This window comes from Triturus cristatus, chromosome 7 (assembly GCF_964204655.1).
Source record: "Triturus cristatus chromosome 7, aTriCri1.1, whole genome shotgun sequence".
In the NCBI taxonomy this organism is placed as follows: Eukaryota; Metazoa; Chordata; class Amphibia; order Caudata; family Salamandridae; genus Triturus; species Triturus cristatus.
The window spans coordinates 867,492,369-867,514,088 of NC_140590.1; the positions used below are offsets into that span (position 1 = coordinate 867,492,369).

Here is a 21,720-nt window from a genome sequence, read left to right on the forward strand (position 1 = left end):
AGTGCTTTCAGCCTCAACTTCAGAGATCTCAATAGTGCCCCGCTATAAACACCCACCCACAACCTGAACTCACACAGACACCTAGAGATGTCTCAGCTCCCACAAGATCAATGTGCTGCACGAAAGAAACTACAAATACAACATTGGTGAAAAAGCAAACAGTATTTAGAGAATGTAAGATTAAGTAAAAGTGTAGACAGGAAATATGTCCTGGACAGTGCTTGAAATGGAAAAATAGAAGTGCAGGTACTCTGTATCAGAGTACCTGCTTGTTTCCGAGAACTGCCGGTACTCTCCAATTCAAAGTATAGCATTTCTCTTGAGAAGTGCCGGTACTCTCCATCTCAAAATAAAAAAGTGCCGCTACTCCGTACCGGACAGTACCGGCCCATTTAAAGCACTGGTCATGGACTACCTTAAGAGTTTTTGCAGTCATTGTTCCCCCGATCGGTGTTTTCTGCTTGCAATTTAAGGAGGTCGTTAAAGGGCCCAATAGGGATTGGTATCAATGTCAGTTTTTAATTACAGCCAGGTCTGAGACCTAAGTGAACTCTGCCCACTTAAAGGCCTTTGGCGACCTAAGGAGTAACCATTACTTTGCTCTTTTAAAAACATGGGTTTAACGAGGCCGCATACAGTTTTTCAGCTACTAAGTTATTTTTTGTGACAGGGGTGAAGTTGATGAAATGGCTACTTCAGCCCAAATTATCACAGGAACTGGTGCGGGCAAACAACCACATCCTAATTGCTGCACAATACTCTTTTGCATAACGTGGACAGTCTTTAGGTGTTGACTTGTTAGGATTGATGATAGATGAGCAATAAAATATTGTCTGCTCCACTGTGTGCAAGACCTATTTTTATTTTTAAGGAGGGTATATAAATGCACGTTCAAATCTTTTTTTTTGTAGTTAAGATCTAATCAGCCTCCTCCGACTCTTCTTGGTCAGGATATATCAGAAATCCAGTGAAAAGACTGTCTGTCCAATAAGGGTCATAGAATAGTCCATTCTGCTCGGAATAGAAGATCTGGAGCCAGACTTCATCTCTTCTCTTTAGCAGAAGTATGGTGGAACCAGACGCAACATCGTGGTTGCCAGTGTTTGCGTCAAATGTCTTAATGCGGTACTGACCGTTGTGCACCAGCCCAATCGCCAAGTGTTTGTTTGCCAACGTGATATCATATGTAAAGTAATAAATTCCAGGAATACTGCATACATACTTACCACTGGAGGCATTGTAGTCTCCACCCTCATTCATGAGTACTTTGTCAAATTTTATGGGCAGGCGTTCTTTCGGGTAGCTCTTGGTAACAGCGACAGAAAAGGCAGACTTTGCTTTTTTCACACCACACTTGCACGGCCCTGGCATTCCAGTCTCTCCTGGTTTCCCCTGAGGACCTTTCTTCCCTGCTGCCCCGTCTTTTCCTGGGTCTCCGTGTATCCCTTTTGGTCCTCGTGGACCTGCTCTGCCAATGGCACCAACTTTTCCCTTTGTCCCTGGTTTTCCAGGGTTGCCTGTTCTGCCAGGTGTACCTGCAATAGGAACACGAGATGTTTCAGATCAGTACTCATCCCTGCATGAACAGCTGTACCTATAACAGACCGGATTACAGGTAACTGCAGTGATTTGGCTTGGCCACCAAAGTGAAGCCCTTGATTAAATTCACCCACGGCAAAAACTGTCTAGGTAAGGATTCAGAGGTTGTGCCCATAGTCATACTCTTAAAGTTCACAGATGTTTTTTCACATAGCAAATTACACTATCTCTTGTTATGTATTCTTATAAATTGCAAGACATACTGCCCATGTGGTTTTTCCTGCTACCACTATATGGTTGTGATTACGTAAGTGCAGAGAATGTATATTTGACTTAATGATAATCCTGGGACAAAAACAAAAGAAAGTAGTGTCTTTGTATGGTTAGAATTCCCTATAAACATGGAGCCTGCCTGTGAACTTCATAGTTTTGACCTCTAAAGCAATTCTCATAGATCTTCTTGCTGGCCATGAAGACCAGGCTCTATAATGCATTCCAGAGCAATCTGATGGCAAGACCCTAAGAAGGGCCCCTGTGCCTGGCAGTCACAAAGAGCCATGCATCAAGACCCGAGTCAAGTCAAGGCCGGACACATAGGGAGAAGAGAGGAGTGGAGCATGACAGCATGAGGCAATGACAGGAAATCGGCAGAGCAAAAGAGAAAGGGTGATACTTGACCAAACATTGACAGGAAACAGTATGCATCAGGGAATGGAAACTTGACAGGCAAAACAATAAATGGGAGGCAGTACGCAGGGGTCCAGCAATCAGAACATAACAGTATGATAGGATTGTGACGAGGAGCAGTACAGGAAACTTAAATTGACTGAGACAAGCCTTGCATCGGGTAGAGTCTGGAGGTGTTGTAAAAGGTTATTTAATAGGGGTCTCTTTTGCTTAGAACTGCTGCTTTACCCGTTTACATGAGTTGGAAAAGCTGGTGACCTAAAGACATGACACTCCGATCAGGCAGCCAGAAGCATGTCACATTGTGGATACCTTACCATCGTCTCCTGGTTCTCCTTTCTCCCCATCTTTTCCATCAGGTCCATCTTTTCCTGGGAATCCTACCCTCCCGACTGTTCCTGGAGATCCAGGTTTCCCTGGCAAGCCTGGGGGGCCCTGAGGCCCCAACATGCTGCAGAGGAGCTGTGGTGATTCCCTGGGCAATGGTTCCTCTTTTTCAAGGGACTCTCCAACAAGACTGTTAGCAGCAAAGAGCAAAATCCAAAGGTCAAACAGCAGAGACACCATGACGGCCCTGTTCAGAGAGAACATAGATGGAAGTTATGGGAAACGACATTGTCAAACAGATGTGCCACTAAGAGCCATACATACAGTGGTGGCTGGTGACATTTGAAAGTGGTGTGGCGTAAAAAAAGGGTCTAAATGTGTTTTGTGTCATAGCGAGCCTGATTGACTAAAGGGGAACTGCAGGACCCTCACGCCAAGGAAATTTTGAAGAACAAAAAAAAAAGGCCCAAAGGATGCAGGTTAAACCACATTTCAGAAAGCAAGAATATTTATAAAAGTAGGTAGGATATGTAGACTTGAAATAATTAAACACATTTAAAACTGTCCCATATCGTGCTTCATTCCTGCTTGCACCCGTGCCATCCATTTAGCCTGACTGCATTATTTTAAAAGAAAAGGGAACATTGGCGTTAGCCGCCTGACCTTATTGCCAAAGAAAGATGAACTATATGTCACCTCAGGTCTCCATTATGGCCAAAGATTGGGTGGCGAAAACAGTGACCAAGTCTCCATAACCACACTCTCTCAGATGCATTGAATTAGTTATATAGCGCCACTCATACCAGTGCAGGGTGTCTGAGCACTTTGCATCACACGCATATTACACACAGACATTCAATCATTCATGTGTAAATCACTGTGTAGGAAATGTTACGTAAGCCAAAGGACTAAAAGTGTAGGAGTCACATGTCATCCATACTGGTAGGCAGCATAGTTTAAGAGTGCTTGGTGTGGAGAAGCACAAACTCAGAGTCGAAAAAGAAACAGCATAGTTGGGAGTTTTCTTTAATAATAAGAATCGATTTCTAGCCAAATTAACCCTTTTTGCAACATTGATCAATGTTCTGTACTTTGCAGCGTGTATGCAGTTCTAGGATGAAAGTTAATACCTCACTATTCTATATTAGGACTAAGGACTTTAAATTATACATTGCAAGTAACCTGCTGATCTGTTTACATCTGTAATCTACATGGTACACGTTCTCTGCAGCAGGCATATTAACCCTCTGCACTAACTTCACCTAAGTCAAAACCACAACTATACAAAATGCTGATCTCTCTCTCCAGGAAGATAATTAATCACACGATATTCTCAGAGAAGGAAAGGTCTATTGGTGTGTGTATGAGGTGACGTAGACGCCTTCACGCGCGCACCGCTCCTCGGCTGCAGCCTTTTCCATCCGCCAATACAAGCGACACAACTTCCACACAGAGCTGAAATTATGAGAAATGAACCTTTGTTTCCATCAGAAGAACGCGCCATCACTCTGGCAGTTTTTTCCAAAAAGCTTCCATTTACAATTCTTTGTTATCGAAACGGAATGGCTTGATGAGAATTAGAAGCAATGGCGGCACGAGTTATCTTGACATTTATGTGAGGCCTGGTAATTGCGGGGTGAAAGAAACGCTGCAGCAGGTGCTTCAAAGGCATAATAAACTTTCAAACACGGCGCCCCCAGGATTCCAGCACCCGGTGCGGTGGCACCGATCGCACCGCCCTAAAGCCGGCCCTGACTGGCATTGATACGGCACCGGAGGGTCTAAAATAGTAATGAATGTACATAACTATTTTAGGCCTAAGGAGGGCCTAAAATAGTTTTGTACATTCATAACTTCACAGTAACGGCCGGCATGATGGGGGTGGGGGTCGTCACGGGGGGTGGAGGCGGGTGGGAAAGAATATTATAAAACTTACCATCCTCGTCCTGCAACATCTTCTGGATGCGTTCCAACTCCCGCTCCGTCCTGCAAGACCGCAGCTTCTGGATGCCTCCAAACTGCCGCTCCCGCCGTCCTGAAGCTCTCGTCGTCATGTCGTCATGAATGAAAGGCAGCCTACCTCCCTCCGCTCTGCCAATCACAACGCTGAGGCGCAGTAGAGAGCGCCCCAGCCGGGACCATTTTCGCTATGTAGAGTGGGCGCCGTGGGCGGTGCTGCTCGAGGGCATGGGGGGAGTGGCTTGCCCAGTGTTGTGCATACGGACTGTTTGATCGGCCCCAGGGCCGGCCAAACAGTCCCTATGCACAACACTGGGCAAGCCACTCCCCCCTGCCCTCAAGCAGGACCGCCCACCCCCGATCAGGCACTTCTGCTTTCTCGCAGTGCGAGAAGGCAGAAACATAAATGGTAGTTATTACCATTTATGTTTCTGCCTTCTCGCACTGCGAGAAAGCAGGGGGGCGGCGCCCAAATGCCCGTATGGAGGAGCCGCCACTGCATACATATGTAAAACAGCACTTTATGGGGCAGTCAGTGAGATGCAATAGTTAAAGATTGGTATAGCAGGAAATCGAGCACATCATATAAATGCCAATAGGACTTGGCAAGATCTTCGTTTCCGGGCCATGTGGCACTGTTCTCTCTGGCCAAAATAAATTGCTGGGTCTACTCGAGTGACTGAACGGTGACTGAACTGTGCCTTTCACCATTCAGAACTTTAAATCCACTAGGTCTCTTGGGCTATTTTGCACACATTCTTTCAGCCGAATTAAATCCCACAATTATTTATTCCCTGTCTCGGGATCATTGGAGAAATTAAGTGATGAATAACGGTCCCACCATTCTCAGTAGATAATTGCTTATTTCAGCAAATGCTTTAGTCCAACAATCCAGTCACATCTCATTCTAAAATGGCAGCCTTAAAACTCCTTGTGGGAATGCCATGTTACAAGGTTGAGAAAATAAACAAAAACTGTTCAATGTTCTAGGACAGAGGCTTACAGAAGTGTCTGCATATACCAGAGGCGCAACTAAAGCCAAATTTCAGGGGGGGGGGGTCACTGGTCTAAGAACATTTTTCTGGGTGGGGCTAAGAAAAAATTTCGGGGTGGGCTAATTCTCCCAGCAATAGGAAGATTGGAGCTGCAGGGGCTCTAAGTAGGGGTGAAAAAACAACAAAGCTTCATTAACTAGCAAATAGTCTTTTAAAGATCTGTGAAGTACAAAGGTACGGCTGTGTGTGCCCAGGAAGCTGTCTCCTCCCAGGCTGACATACACGAGGGGAGGGGGGGGGGGGGGGAGTACTGAAGCCCTTTGAGCCCAATGGACGTTGCACGCCTCCTGACATATACATCACCCGTGTGTGACTTATCCACAATGACTGGTTTGCTCAAAGTCGTAATCGTCCAGGATACTTCAGTGTCCAACTGTTTTATGGAGAGATAGATTTTGGAAGGTCTAAGAATGCATTTTCAAACTTCTGTTTTGCACTTATTACAAAGGAACCTTACGAAACCTATACGTATTTATCTCTAAGTTTATAGAAAACCCAGGGGGCGTGGCCGAGCCGGCGGCTAAGATGGCCGCCAGCTAGTGAAGCTCCTGCGATCTGCCGGGCTCAGCGGCAATTTCCCCGATGTTCTGCCAGCGTCCCGGGGCTGCGGACGGCTGAAGCGGCGCTGCATTCGGCGCGCAGTCCGCCAGCATTTAACTCCCCCCCCGTTTTGACGCAACACCGTGTGGCAGCGGAGCCGGGGTGCCCGGCGTAGTGGATTTCGGTGCCTGGGCGGCCCCACGGAGAGCCGCTTAGCGGACCAACGGCGGAGCCCCCGGAGACATCTTGGAGCACACCGGGTGAGTCGGGCCGCGGGGGCTGCGCTTTCCGCCCCGTGCCTACCGGGACTGCGGGCGGCGCTCGGGCTGGTGGCCCTGCCCCGTGGCGACTTGCTGTGCTTGGGAACAGGGCCCGCGGGGCGAGTCCGTCCGGGGTGGGGCGCGGGTCTGTCGCGGTGGAGCTGGGAGCGTGCCCGGCCTGTGCTCGGCTCCACGGTGGGGCATGAGGCGCCCGGTAGGCCTTCATGCGGACTGCGGAGGCCCTGCGCACATGGTGGGTGCATTTCGTCCTGCAGCGCTGGGACACCTTACATGGGGCAGCTTGGTGTGCAGTGATGCGATGTGGTGTTGCTTCCGGCCAATGCTAGGCCTTCACACCTAGGCCCACAAGCCGCCAACAGGAACAGTGGAGCAATTATCCTACGGAGTGGGCATATTGCTGTTGCACGGGCCCCATTAATCGCGCCCTCTGCCGCTGGCATCGCGCCGGAGCCTGCCTGTTACCCAGTGAGGACGGTCTTGTTCCGGTCAGGTCTACTGTACAACACATAACAGGCCTAGGGACTGGGTGCACGAACTGCGTTGCTTGGGCCCCCGCGGGATGGGACGGAAAGACCCCGGCAGAGAACCCTCCCCTTTGAAAAGGCGGCTGGCGGTGCAGCCTCTCACACTGCTGACATGGCGTACACTGCTCCGGTGGGAGGCCCCCCGACCCCTCCGGGTCCTCTGTGGCCGCTCTACTCCTTGAAATGAAAGCTGGATTTAAGGCGCTGGACTCTCGTTTTGACACCCTAGATCAGACCATAGCAAATTTGGGCGCCAAAGTACTGGCACAGGAGCGGCGCATGGATGTGGCGGAGGGCCGGGTCTCGGATCTGGAGGACGGGACTGCTCAGTCACTGAAGCGGCTAGAACGGGCGGAGCGCCTGCTCAAGGAGGTAGCCATTAAAAACGAGGATTTGGAAGCGCGCGGACGCCGCAACAACATTCGCATTATGGGGGTCCCGGAGACGACATCTACTGGCCGCATGGACTTGTTTGTGGAAAAGCTTCTCACGGACCTGTTCGGCAGCGAGGCCTGCACCACTGGTTTTGTGGTAGAAAGAGCCCACAGATCACTTGGCCCCAGACCTAATCCGGGCCTTCCTCCTCGACTGAGTATAGCACGGCTCTTAAACTTCAGAAACCGGGACACCGCGCTTCGCTTGGCCTGAGAACACGGAACAGTGGAGTGGCAAGGATCAAAATTGTCGTTCTACCCAGATTTCACGCCTATGGTTCAGGAGGCGCATCGTAAGTTTCAGGGAGTCAAGGCTACGTTGCGCAATCTGGGGCTCAGATATGGCATGCTGTATCCCGCTAGGCTCAGTGTGGATGTGGGTGGCAGATCACGCATATTTGACTCGCCAACAAAGGCTCAAGAGTTCTGCCGATCGTACAAGCCTCGAACCACACAAAACTCGGTGGGGAGTGTGGCATCCTCCCCGCCCCGCAGCGGATCGGATGCAAGTGCGGACCTATTTTCAAATTCTGGTGCGGGTTGATGCTGCATTCATTCTGTCTGATTGTACACCATGTTGGTTCATATTGGGGAAATTGCGATGTTATCACAAAACCCAATTATTTATTGGTTTTGTTAAGCAAGATGTTTCTATTGTTCGGCTAGATTCCAGGTTGTCACCCCCCCAGGTGTAGCCGCAGAGTTTGTGCATTCCACTTTGAGGCCCAGGTAGTGGACCTTAAGTGCACGTCTGGTGATCAATATGATGACTGGGCGGATTAGCTTACAGGGGGAGGGCCACCTTGGGGTTTGCAGGTGGCTGGGTGGGGGGAGGTGGGCCGGGGTAATGTATACATTTTGCGCATATTGTTATTCAAGTTTTGGGTTGGCATTGTTTTGGAAGTTACAATTGCAACGCAGTCCTGACAGGACACTTCACATGCTGGGTTTAGATGTCACGGCTAGGTAATACTCTGGGTCCTTCGGCCATCACCCTAATGTCTTGGAATGTAAGGGGCCTCAATAACACACGCAAGAGACGGCAGGTGATACACTACCTTCTCCGGCACACGGTCGACATAGCATTCCTGCAGGAGACACACCTCCCTCCCACAGATTCGGCTCGCTTTGGCTCCAGCTGGGGCGCACATAGATACTTTGCTAACTATAGCAACTACGCCAGAGGCACAGCAATATTGATACATAGGAGGGTTTCCTTCACTCTCATTGACGTGGCCCGTGATCCTATGGGGAGGTATGTGATAGTCACGGGGACGCTACACGGTTATAGGGTCACTCTGATTAATGTATATGCCCCCAATGTAGACGCCCCGGAGTTTTTTCACGATTTAAATACCGGATTGCTAAGCATGACCCTCAGGCACTACTATTGGGGGGGATCTCAATCTTACACTGTGCCCCACGCTGGACAGCACCTCTAGAGCCCCGGATCCTAAGCCGCGGGTGAGGCGGGCCCTGAGAGATCTCTGCACCCAATACGCCCTATTAGACATTTGGCAACATCATAACCCCACCCACACCAAGTATACTCACTACTCTAGTCCGCACGGTACCTGGACCTGGTTAGACTATTGGTTGATCTCGCCCGGACTCGTGGATTGGTTCGCTTCCCTCCCACGTTCCCCAGCACATACTCTGACCACTCTCCTATAGCTTTGCGGCTGCTGGTTCCGCGTCCGGAGGGGTATGAGAGGCAGTGGCGGTTCCCGAGCAGAGCCCTGCAGGACGAAGTGTTCAAGGCGGAGATTTGGGCGGCGATAGAGGATTATTTTGATAATAACACAGGTTCGGTCGATTCCGTGGCGGTCCTGTGGGAGGGCTTCAAGGCCACTTTACGGGGGGTTTGCATATCCAAGCGGGCGGGGGTGCTCGAGACCTCCGACAAACTCTATCCTGTATTGAACGCGACATTTCCCATTTAGACTCACAACTTGCACTTGACCCCACCCCAGAGCTTCAGGCGGCTTGACTGGCCCTTTTGGTTGAATACAAAGACACTGCCGATAGGGAAATATTATACCTGGGTAAATATCACACAGCACGCAGGTACGGCGAAGGTGATCACCCGGGCAGGGTTCTGGCACAAATGCTGCGACCGCCGTACAACAAACCTTTTATTACGGTACTGCACTCAGCGTCGGGTTCCGCCCTCACCTCGACGGCCGTGATTCGGGATGAATTTCTGGACTACTACACCAAGCTGTACTCCTCCAGGGCTGAGCCGGGCGGCACGGCCCAGACGGCATGGCCCAGACGGCATATCTCGACAAGGTCGCACTGGTATATTCGGAGAAAGACATGCTAGAATTCATGGCTAATCCCATAACTCTAAGCGAAGTTGAGCATGCTATAGATACCCTGCGGGGCTCTTCCGCCCCGGGACTTGATGGTTTCACGGGGGACTTTTACACAGAATTTAAGGATGTACTGGCACCTCAGCTGATTGAGATTTATGCCGAGGCCTTAGAGAAGCAATGCCTCCCCCCCCCACATTGCGTGAGGCCATTATCATATTGCTCCCTAAGCCGGGCAAACATCACACACTATGCGGCTCCTACCGGCGGCTGTCTTTATTAAATCTAGATTATAAAATCTTGGCCAAGGTTCTAGCCAATAGGCTGTCACAACTGATGGAGTACATTATTTCACCGATGCAGTCTGGCTTTGTCCCCCATCGTTCGACATCATTGAATCTCCGCACACTCTTTGCGGTCATACATAGAATACAGCCCGACATTCCAGCAGCTGAAGTCTTATTGGACGCAGAAAAAGCATTTGACTCTTTGGAATGGCCATTCCTCGTGGAGGTGATGAGACGCATGGGGATGCCTTTCGGTTTCATTGCCACGGTTTCCTTGCTATATAGCCAACCATCGGCTAGACTCCGCTTAAATGGCACCCTATCCAGCCCGTTTTTACTATATAGGGGGACCAGACAGGGGTGTCCCTTATCCCCACTCCTATTCATTTTGGCTATGGACCCGCTGGTCAGACATCTCCAGGAACGTCATCTACAGAGAGGGATTCAGTTTAACACTGGCCCGCTCCTCGCCTCCCTCTATGCGGATGATACTATTCTATATGTACGGGAACCACACATCAACCTGACGCCCCTTATTCGCGAAATCATCCACTTCGGTGGCTTTTCGGGTATCAACTGGCACAAATCGACCATATGCCCGCTTACGGCGGGCACGGCCAGGTGGGACTGCAAGTTTCCTCTTGAATGGTGTATCGATTCGGTGAAATACCTTGGCGTGCATATCCATTTGGATTCCGCCCAAATCATTCGACTGAATTACGGGCTGGCCATTACTAACCTGGAGGAGCAGGTGAACAGGTGGCTGCGCTTGCCCCTTTCCCTGGCGGGCCGGGTGGCCATTTTGAAAATGGTGGTCTTACCAAAATTTGTATATTTTTTTAACAACATTCCGATCCCCCTTGCGGACCATTTTTTCCGTAGGTTACGCACACTCACGACACGTTTGGTATGGGGTGGCAGGAGACCACGCATACGTTGGTCCACGCTGACTCTGCCATACGATAGAGGCGGGTTAAATGTTCCGGACTTTCAGCTATACTACTTGGTGGCACAGTGCCGATATGCGTCGGCATGGTTTCACCCAGACGCCCGTATCCCATATTGACGCCCGGAGGCGGATCTGGTGCTTCCCGACCAGCTGTGCGAGGTCCTCCCGTGTGGTTTCCCGCGGGACAGGCACGACATACAGACGGTGTCCACAACCTCTTGGGCGTGGCATAGATTGAAGAAACGCAAGGGTACAGCGCACTTGTATTCTTCTGCGTTGCCATTGCCCAATGCTAGATGGCTCCCCATTACCGGGGAGAGGCTGGTGCAACGCACTCTGGCCACGCTGGATATCGCAAAGGTAGGAGATTTATTTCCGGGGGGGGGGGGGTCACATATTTTCGTTAGACGAAGACGTTAGGTTCACTGATTGCGATTTTATGACACGGTTCCTACTGAGCCGATTGAAGTCGGCGCTGCGTGCGGTGCTTCCCACATACCCGGTCGAGCCCGAATCCTTTCCCCCGCTTGATTTGGTGTTGGGATCCCCTGACGGTGCGCGCCTCATTTCCAAAATGTATAAGGCCAGCGCTAAGGTATTGCAAGTTGACGATTCCAGGGTGAGGGAGGCTTGGGAAGTGGACACTGGTCACACTATAACAGACGAGCAATGGCAAAAATGCTGTGAGGTTACTAAGGACGTTTCACTCAATAGTCGCCATAAGTTGCTGCATTTCAAGTTTCTTCGGCGGGCATACTTTACACCAGCCATGGCACATAGGATAGACACCAGTAGGCCGCATAGTTGTGTGAAGTGCGCGACTCCACACGCAGATTTTTTCCATTTGGCGTGGTCCTGTTCCCATCTGCAGCCCTATTGGGCGGCGATACATGATACCTTGGGGAAGATAATAGATCTTTCACTGGCTCCACTCCCCGAAATCGCACTGTTGGGATAGACAATCCAGATCCCCCCGAAGGTCAGGAAATTTGCTGCATTGGGACTCCTCCTAGCGAAAAGGGAAGTCGCCATCCACTGGGGCAGGAAAACAGTTCCTAACTTACAAGATTGGCTGAAGAGTTTAGTATACTGCAATACAAATTCAGAGGTATATTCCAGTTTGATGCCACTGACGTCACGGCCCAAAGACATATGGGGTCCCTTGAGAGCCTATCTGGAGAAGATTAAGCAGGCCCCCAACACTCAGCCAGATAATGGAATAGTACCTGAGGGAGTGGGTTGAGGGAACACTTTCAGAGCCTCTTGTGGTTCACCTTCGATTATAGACACTTACAAATAGGGGGAGCAAGGTGAAGGATTTGGGCGGCTTGGGGGGGCACTGCCGGCATGATAATGATAGTCCAGTGGCGTGGTGTGTGTAGAGGGGGCGGGAGTGGGAAGACCAGGGGGTTGGCTGGTGTGCTAGATGCGACCAATGTTCTGACTGTTTAGATCACTATTCCTTTCATTACATTATCACTGTCAGGAAAAACTTGAATGCTTATTTGTACTTTATTGCAATGCACTGCAACTTTTGGGGGATGGCTGTTGTGCTAGATGTGAGCAATGTTCTGGCTGTTTAGATCACAATTTCTCTCATTGTATTACCACTGTCAGGAACTACTTGAATGCATATTCGTACTTCATTGCAATGCTATGTAACTCTCATGCGCTATTTGAAAAATAAAGTGTTTAAAAAAAAAAAAGTTTACAGAAAACCCAAATGAAAAGAAATCCAAAAAATGATTTCCGGGTTCATTGTTTGAGCATAGTCTGTGGTATTTTCCTGTGAAAAATACTGTTTGGCTGGTGTTTCTGTTCCTTTCTTCTACACGTTAGGAAAACCTTGAAGTACAAATGGGAATCACCAACAAGAAATCAATTAAAATGTTTACATTTCTCAATTATTTCCAGATTTCTGAATTAGTGCGTAGACTGCTGGCTGCTCAGAGATATTTTGAGCTCTCTCTTTAGAAATGTGTGTAACTTTGAAGGTTATAACCAACATCTTAATCAGCCAGTCATGTCACTGAAATGCTGATAGTTCATTTAGTCTTTTTAATGTATTGCGGTAGGTGTGTGAATCCTTGATATCTTATGCTACATCCACGTGATCCTTGAAAGAGGAGACACAGCAGCCTTCATTCACCTCAACTTCTCTGCAGCAGCATTCAACATGGTCTCGCACCCCATCCTCATCAGGCGCCTGCACGAGATTGGGTCTCCAATGACCTGCTCTCCGCTGAATATGCTTCTTCTTAACTGATAGAACTCACGCTGTCAGCCTCGCACCTTAGTCCTCAGAAGTTTGCATACTCATCTGCGGAGTGCCTCAAGGTTCATCGCTCAGCCCCACCCGATTTTGTGCATGCATGATCCCTCTGGCCAATATTATTCACGCATGTGTGGCCCTTTTAGGTGTCCATGTGGTAATTTATTACTTAATCCCCCAACCCCTATTAGAGCTTTTAGTGAGCCCCCTCCCACGGTATCCCCGCCCATTGAGCCTTCGGCTCCCCGGGATCTTAAAATGTGGAATCTCAATGTTAGGTCGCTGGTTAAACACCATTCCGCAATCCACGACCTTATCTTGGAGGAGGCCCCTGATATTTTCTTCATGACTGAAACATGGCTTCATGATGAGGCCGTGGTTGAACTGAACTTAGCACTCCCTCCAGAATACTCCATTTACACTCATAATCGTAACTCTAGGGTTGGGGGTATTGCAGTGGTAGTTGAATCATGCTACCCTTGTATTTGGAAGAAACTAGCTATGGTTGGATGCGAGAGTGCGCATTTCTGTATTACGGATAATCATCACCTTACCTTCTCTGGGCTTCTGATTTATAAACCCCCTGGTAACGACACCGCTTTTAGAAAGGCTCTTCCAGAAACAGTGAGCTCTCTTGCGATAGGTTCGGCTAACTTTAGTGTCCTTGGTGATCTCAACCTCCATTTTGACCTTTGTCACACCCCAGCTATTAGTAGTACACTTGCAGATTTAGAGGCGCTGCAGTTAAGTCAGGTGGTTACCCACCCCACGCATGTGGGTGGACACATTCTGGACCCCATTTTTACTAACTTGACAGTGGCAAATGTCTTGCCACCGACTCCGGTAGCTTGGTCAGACCATTTTTTAGTGGAATTGCACCTCGCAATCAGAAACCCTCCTTTTAAAAACATAGACAGATTCGTTCTTAAACGCCCATGGAAGAAATTAAAGCTTGAGGATTTTCCTCGGGTGCTCAGCGAACACCCGCTTGGCCCTTTTAACGACGTTGAGTCTGGCTATGATCTCTTTTGTGAATTGGTCTCCCGGGCACTTGACTCTCTGATCCCTGCTACGTGGAGTAAATGTCGTTCTTTAGAACCCAGTCCATGGTATGATAGCGCCTTATTGCTCCTGAAAAAATCACGCAAACAAGCGGAAAGAGATTGGCGTAAAACCTATGATGCCGAGAAAAAAACGCAGTACCTAGCTAAAACCAAAATTTACCATAGAGCCATATGTAGGGCTCGTGCGGCCTACTATTCCCAGGAGTTCAAACGCAGTCTGTTGTGAAGTATACTTATGGGGTTTACATGCTTACCTTGTGTAGCTGTCTTTACCTGGTATGGAGCGTTCATGCTCTCTGTGTTCTTGTCCTCGAGTTAGAATGTAAGGCAAACGGCACTCCACGGGTGTCAGTTGTAGCTGGGTCGTGGAGGTAGCTGGATGTCAGGTTGTGTTACCAGTAAACTTCATCTACCTTTGAAGAGTCTCCTGTTTTTCTTCGTTGAATTCATCTCAACATTTTTGGCGACGATCTTGGGAGTTGTGAGACACAACCTGGCATCGTTTTTCTCGCACTAATCTTTGATGTGCTGTGTCCTCGTGTTTCCAGTCTTCCTGGTACTTCAGCGGATTCCTGTTCTTTCCACGTTGGTCTCCGATTCCTCTTCCTCATGTGGAGACATATTTTCTATTTTTGAGAACTTTTGACGATTTCCTTGGCAGCCGTTGAAGCGCGAGCTTCCCTTCGGTCACTTGGTACGTCATTGATTTCGGTTGGTGATTGGGTCAAATTGAAATCTGGAAGAATTAAGGGTGGTCTTACCAAGTTTAAGGGCCCTTGTCGTGTTGTGAGCGTAGGTAGATATTTTGTGGTCATCGAGGGAGGAGAGCGTTGGAATTTGCGCAGAGTGGCTTTGTACCAGAAGGGTGGTTATCTTGATAAACGTTCCAATGACACTGGAAGCTGTTCTGGTGCAATGTTTTTGCCTGACAAGGTGGATTCTAGATCTGTGGAAGATGTGTCTCACTTTGATGATCAAGGTCCTTCTACTCAGGGATTTAAGGGGGTGGATCAAGATGGGTTGTGTGACACTCCTGCTGGATTGGGGGTCAGGAACCGTAGACCACCTGGTTATCTTCAAGATTATGTTAGGTCTTGAATGATGGATTTGGTGCGTTTGGGGGTTTCTGGGTCGTTTATTTTTCTTCTCTATCACTTGTGTTCTCTTCTTTCTTTTTCTGATGTTTACTTTTGTTTCTTTATTTGGGTTTATCATTAAGAGGAGAGGATGTGTTGTGAAGTATACTTATGGGGTTTAAATGCTTACCTTGTGTAGCTGTCTTTACCTGGTATGGAGCGTTCATGCTCTCTGTGTTCTTGTCCTCGAGTTAGAATGTAAGGCAAACGGCACTCCACGGGTGTCAGTTGTAGCTGGGTCGTGGAGGTAGCTGGATGTCAGGTTGTGTTACCAGTAAACTTCATCTACCTTTGAAGAGTCTCCTGTTTTTCTTCGTTGAATTCATCTCAACACAGTCCTAATCCTACGAAGCTGATCTTTAAAGTTCTCAAAGACCTGACTGCTAAAAGAGCCCCAGCAGCTGAGATATGCTCAGTGTCCCACTGTGAAGAGCTCGCTACCTTTTTTCTGGAAAAGGTGCATACTATCTATCGCTCCTTCCCTAGTATCATCCCTCAGAGCGAGGACCAGAGGCCTAATTCTACTACTAATGTGGTTCTATCCACATTTCCTGAAATTTCAGAGGTAGAGTTCGATAGGCTGGCGGCCAAAGTAAAATCCGGGTCTCCTGCCGACCCGCTCAGACCCGCGCAGCTCAGAGAGTCGGCTGCTCTATGTCTTCCCCATCGTGCGCCAACTCATCAATCTTTCGTTCTCTTCAGGGACAGTACCAACTAAGTGGAAACTAGCCTATGTCACTCCTATCTTGAAGAAACCCGCCTTGGATCCTCTCAAACTGGAGAATTATCGTCCGATTTCTCTTCTCCCATGGGCCGCGAAGGTTGCGGAGGCTCATGCCAATCGAATCCTGACTAAACACCTTCAGACTGCCAATATCCTGGATTCCTCCCAGAATGGATTTCGGGCAGGTCATAGCACAGAGACTGCTCTCCTTGCTATGACGGAACATCTGCGCTCCGTGCTCGACTCCGGTCAAACTGCGGCGCTGGTGTTACTCGACCTCAGTGCCGCGTTTGACACGGTCTCACACGCGATACTGCTGCAGCGTCTGGGAGAAGCAGGTGTTTCTGATTTAGCACTTGAATGGTTTTGGTCATTTATAGCAGGTCGCTCATTTCGGGTCGCTACACCTCCATTTGAGTCTAAACCCTATTTCATCGAGCAGGGAGTGCCTCAGGGGTCGGCACTTAGCCCCACGTTGTTCAATCTGTATGTGCAGCCGCTGGCTGCGGTCGCCAAGCAGTGGGGCCTGACTATGGTTTCTTATGCTGACGATACGCAGCTGGCGGTTGCACTCAGTGGGGACTCCGACTCCGAGGCCCCTAGGTTCAGGGAGGGTTTGACAGCAGTGGCTGGCTGGATGACTGCTAACTGCTTACAGCTCAATGCCAAGAAAACGGAGGTCCTTATTGTTGGTAAGCATAGTAACCTCTGGGGTGCTCAGTGGTGGCCTCCAGAGCTGGGTTCAGCTCCCATCCCGGTACCCGAGGTTAAAAACTTGGGTGTCTGGTTAGACCCCGCCCTCAGTTTCTGCGGACACACTAAAAAAGTGGCTGCTACTTGTTTTGGTATTTTGCGTGGGCTCAGGCCAAACCTGAAATTTTTTGACGCCCCCACTAGACAGTTGATAATTCAGGCCACCATACTCTCGCGGCTTGATTATGCGAGCTCACTCCTGTTGGGGGCCAATCAGGCGGAAGTTATCCGGATGCAGCGCGTACAGAATGCGGCGGCCAGAGCCCTGGTGGGCCTACCTAGGTTCTGCTCTGCGAAGGAAATCATCCGGAAACTCCACTGGCTGCCCATGGCTCAAAGGATTGAGTTTAAGACTCTATGTCTTTCCTACAAGATTCTTAAACTGTCCTCTCCCCTGATCCTAGAGCATTTTCTCACCCCCTATGTCCCTTCTCGTTCTTTGAGGTCATTGGGTCAAAATCTGGCTACAGTTCCACGGTTCAAACGCTGCAGAGCGGGAGGGCGTTCCTTCCGCTATCTAGCGGCTAGGCTTTGGAACTCATTACCAGCTCACATTCGCGCCCTAGATGATTTGCTTACGTTCAGGAGGGCTATTAAAACCTATCTTTTCCCCCCTGGACCTTAATATACTGCATGGACCTCAATACACTGCCCGTTGCTACCTTTTTCTGGTTTTCCTATGTTTTGTATGTATATTCCTTCTGCCAGTCAAAGCGCCGGGACGCCCCTTTGCTGGGGCAGCTGTGCGCTATAGAAGATGAGATAACATAACATTCAACATCTGCATCCTCACCTACGCCAACAAGATGCAACTCATACTCTCTCTCTCTCAGACATCACCACCAATACATGATCCAAGTTCACCACCTGCATGACCAAAGTCACTAACTGGATGAAAGCCAAATGTCTGAAGCTCAACACTGTCAAAACAGAAGTAGTGATCTTCGCCAAGAATGCTTCACCATGGGACTTCAACTGGTGACTGGCTAAACTCGGACCCACACCCAGAACCCATGCCAGGAACCTCGGAATAATCATCGACAGCAAACTGGACATGACTGCACAAGTCAATGCCGTCACTGCATTCTGCTTCCACACTCTGAAAATGTTGAGAAAGAGCTTCAAATGGCTCCCTAGGAACACTAGAAACAGTCACTCACGTCCTAGTCACCAGAAAGTTGGACTATGGAAACACCCTGTATGCCAGTATCACCAAGAAACTCACTAGAAGACTACAAAGCATCCAGAACTCAGCAGTTACTCATACTCAACCTCGCGCACAGAACTCACATCACACCACACCTTAGGGAGCTCCATTGGCTCCCGACACACAAGCGGGCTAAATTCAAACTTCTCATACACACATTCAAGGCACCACACTACTCAGGCCCCACCTACCTGAACAGTCGCATCTCCTTCCACCAACCACCCTGACAACTCCACTCTGTAGGACTCCTACTCGCCCACATCCCACAAATACACGGATCCAGATGAGGAGGGTGGGCATTCTCTAACATTGCTCTTAAAGGATGGAACGGCCTCCTACGCCACATCAGAGCCTTCTCCTCTCTTCTTGAATAACACAAGGAGCTGAAGACCTGGCTTTACAATTAGCCACCCTACAATAGACATGGCTGGGCACATAACTGCTCAGCATTAGGATACCTTTGTGGGTGATAATGCATTTAAAAATACACATAAATGACGTAGTGTGCAAGTGTTTCTATGAAATTTATTTTGGACCTTCCCATGTGTTGTCGATTCACTCTGGTAGTACTTAAGGAGGGGTTTAAACCCACAAATGCAGAGTAGAATGGGAGATTAACAATCCCCATCAAACAGCAAAGGAAAACTTTAATTAATTGCACTGAAAGAGGAATACTTGAAGGAAAAATTCAAATAGTCACCTCTAGATTCACAAACCACCATTGATGAGATTGCACTTCCAGTGTTTCGCTTTCCATTTTAGAAATAAGTTTTTGTGAGCATATAATGGTGTTTTATTTGCACATACCTGCCTTACTAATAAGTGCATACGTGCAAATATCTGCCCTGCTGGGCCATTAACATTTTATCAACATTATCTGTCCCGTTCTTAGTATAACATTGGTTAAATTAACATAAATCAATGATTTGCAGGGTGGAGTGCTTCTCTGTATGCAATCCTTATGTCTGTAGCATAGATCTGCAGCACCCAACATAAGGACCCGCAACAACTCATAAGTGTGGTAAGACTTTCACAATGACACGGACCCACCTTTAATCCAGTCACCAATATTTCCCTGAAACTATATATAACCTAATTGCAGCAGTACACATTACATGCAACCCCTAAACCCATCACATGCACAACATGACTCCAAGCCATATAGTTGGCAAAGGGTGTGCCTCCTCAAAAACACATCTATATCCTCTCACCAGTCTGCATAGGAACCATCCAGAAGAAGTTCACTTACACTTACCAAAGCCAAGCCACGTGCACATAGGATTGTATCAAGTCCACAGAATAAGCGAATGTGCATCAATCCATAATAATCACCTTAAGTAAAGCACTAGACAACCATGCACCTAAACAAAACAATGGGCAATGTGCTTTGGCACACACATCACTGGACTTAATGCTCCAGACAGATCCAAAATAGGGTCTAGAGGCCCCCACCCAATGCAGCCCATCAATAAACACTACACAAGCCTCCTCTAAACTCATCCCCCTCACTTTTCATTATGACTCGCCTCTAAAGAATGCAAAATAACAATTAACAGGAGTACAGCCCGTTAACCCAGGTGAGACCAGGCATAACCAGGCGTAGTATGCAACAAAAAACAATGTCTCAACTGCAGAGTATTTAAGAGAGGACAATTTACGAGCGTTGAATTCAGTCACACATGGGGAGGGGAACAAAGGAGGGGAGACCACAGTATCGGGGTGAGGTAAGGAAAGTAAAATTTTATATAATTCTGTAAGTAGTTGGAAAGCACTACAGTACATATATTTATACAATGACCATAACACACAAGGTGGGCACTAGGCGTGCTAGTGAGAAGTGGACGGCGCAGTGACACAAGGGTGCGAAAAACAGTGTGAACGGCGAGATATAAGAAAATTTTAAGTGGTCAAAAAACAATGCAAGTATATATACAAATTGTCTGTACAAGATTATTCAGGTAATTGAATTCACCACAAGAGCGCCTGAGTTCTAGGCTGTGTAGTCGACGGAGTTTCAACCTGGATGATTTCAGGTCATCATCAGGACAATAGGTCATTAATTTGAAGGTAGTGCTTCTAGGGAGGATGGCCACCAGTGCTCATTCCAGAGGCTGGTGTTTTTGCCAAGGAGTAGCACCTCTGTTTTACCAGCGTTGAGTTGTAGACAGTTCATTGTCATCCATTGGGCAACCGCGGAGAGGCCGTTTTTGAAGCTAGAGGAAGAGTTAGAAGGACCTTCTGAAAGAGCGATGGCCAGCTGTGTGTCGTCGGCATACGACACTAATGTCAGGCCCCACTCTTTGGCCACTGCCGCCAGAGGCTGGACATAGAGATTAAAAAGGGATGGGCTCAACGCAGAGCCCTGCGGAACTCCCTGTGCAATGGGATGGGGTTTGGATAAGAAGGGAGGGGCAGAGACTCGAAAGGATCTGTTTTCGAGAAATGATCGGAACCAATCCAAAGCATGGCCAGATACTCCAAAAGTCTCCAAACGATTGAGAAGGATGTCATGGGATATCGTGTCAAAGGCCGCGCTGAGGTCCAGACGAATCAGCGCAGCACTTTGACCGGCGTCTAAAATCGTTCGGAGGTGCTCTGTGGTGGCCAGGAGAGCAGACTCAGTACTATGGCCTGGTCTGAACCCGTTTTGAGATGGGTCCAGAATGTTGTTTTTGACCATGTGCTGGGATAGAGTACTGTTCACATGCGCTTCAGCAAGTTTAGACAGCCATGGGAGCAGGGAGATCGGTCGAAAATTCTCCGGTTTTGATGGGTCTAGGGTGGGTTTCTTGATGATGGGTGAAACCCACGCTTGCTTCCAGGCAGATGGTACACACGCTGAAGTGAAGGAGAGGTTCAGATTAGAGGTAAGTGCCGGTAGGAAGAAGTTGAGTGACTCTAAGAATTGAGCCGGGCGCATGGGGTCAGCCGGGGAACCAGATTTGACTTTTTTGCATAGTTTGATGAGGTTATCACCGGAGATTTACGGGATGTAAGTCAGGGTAGAGTAGTTGGGGGGAGGAGAAGGGCTGCTGGTAGGGCTAGGGGAGTGCTGAGGAAAAGAAGTATAGATTTTCTGTACCTTGTCGACAAAGAACCTAGCAAGATCTTCGCATTGTTGCGCGGAGGAGATATTAGGGAGGGGAGATTTGCTGCTCTGAAGTTCTTGCACGAGTTTAAAGACTTCTTTAGCAGGGGTGGGACTAGATTTGATTTTGTCAGCATAGAAAGCAGTCCACGCAGCACGGATGGCTTTGTGGTACGTTTTTTGTAAAAGTAGGTAGTTTGATTTTTCTTCCATGTTATATTCCCTTCGCCAAAGGCGCTCCGCCCTTTTGCAATCTTTGCGTAAGGTTTTGAGGGTATCGTTGTACCAGGGGTTGGATGGAGAGTTACGTCCTTTTGACCATTTTGCTGGAATGAGGATATCTAGCCCTCCCGTGATCCACTCATGAAACGCACTGTAGTTGGCGTTGATGTCCGAATTGGTGTCATGGTGGAATTCCCCTAGGGTGGTGTGGAGGTCATTGCGAGACAATTTGTGCCATGGTCTTTTTAGACGACGGGTCGAGGCGATATTGTGCCTGCTTTTATTGACCAAAATGGCCAATTTAATGAGGAAGTGATCAGTCCATACCATCGGTAAGGGTGTCTCTGAAGTAAGTTT

General features: G+C 48.5%; 1 protein-coding gene across 1 annotated transcript in view; it reads right to left on the minus strand.

Moving 5' to 3' along the window:
* Window positions 1-846: 846 nt before the first annotated feature.
* Window positions 847-21,720, minus strand: part of C1QTNF2 (C1q and TNF related 2) — a 31,534-nt gene continuing 10,660 nt past the window's right edge. Inside the window, exons 2-3 of the mRNA XM_085614447.1 lie at window positions 2,544-2,800; window positions 847-1,535 (exon numbers count right to left, since the gene is read on the minus strand). Of these exons, the coding sequence (XP_085470573.1) occupies window positions 919-1,535; window positions 2,544-2,793 (867 nt within the window). The 5' untranslated portion in view covers window positions 2,794-2,800 and the 3' untranslated portion in view covers window positions 847-918. The remainder of the gene's footprint in view (window positions 1,536-2,543; window positions 2,801-21,720) is intronic.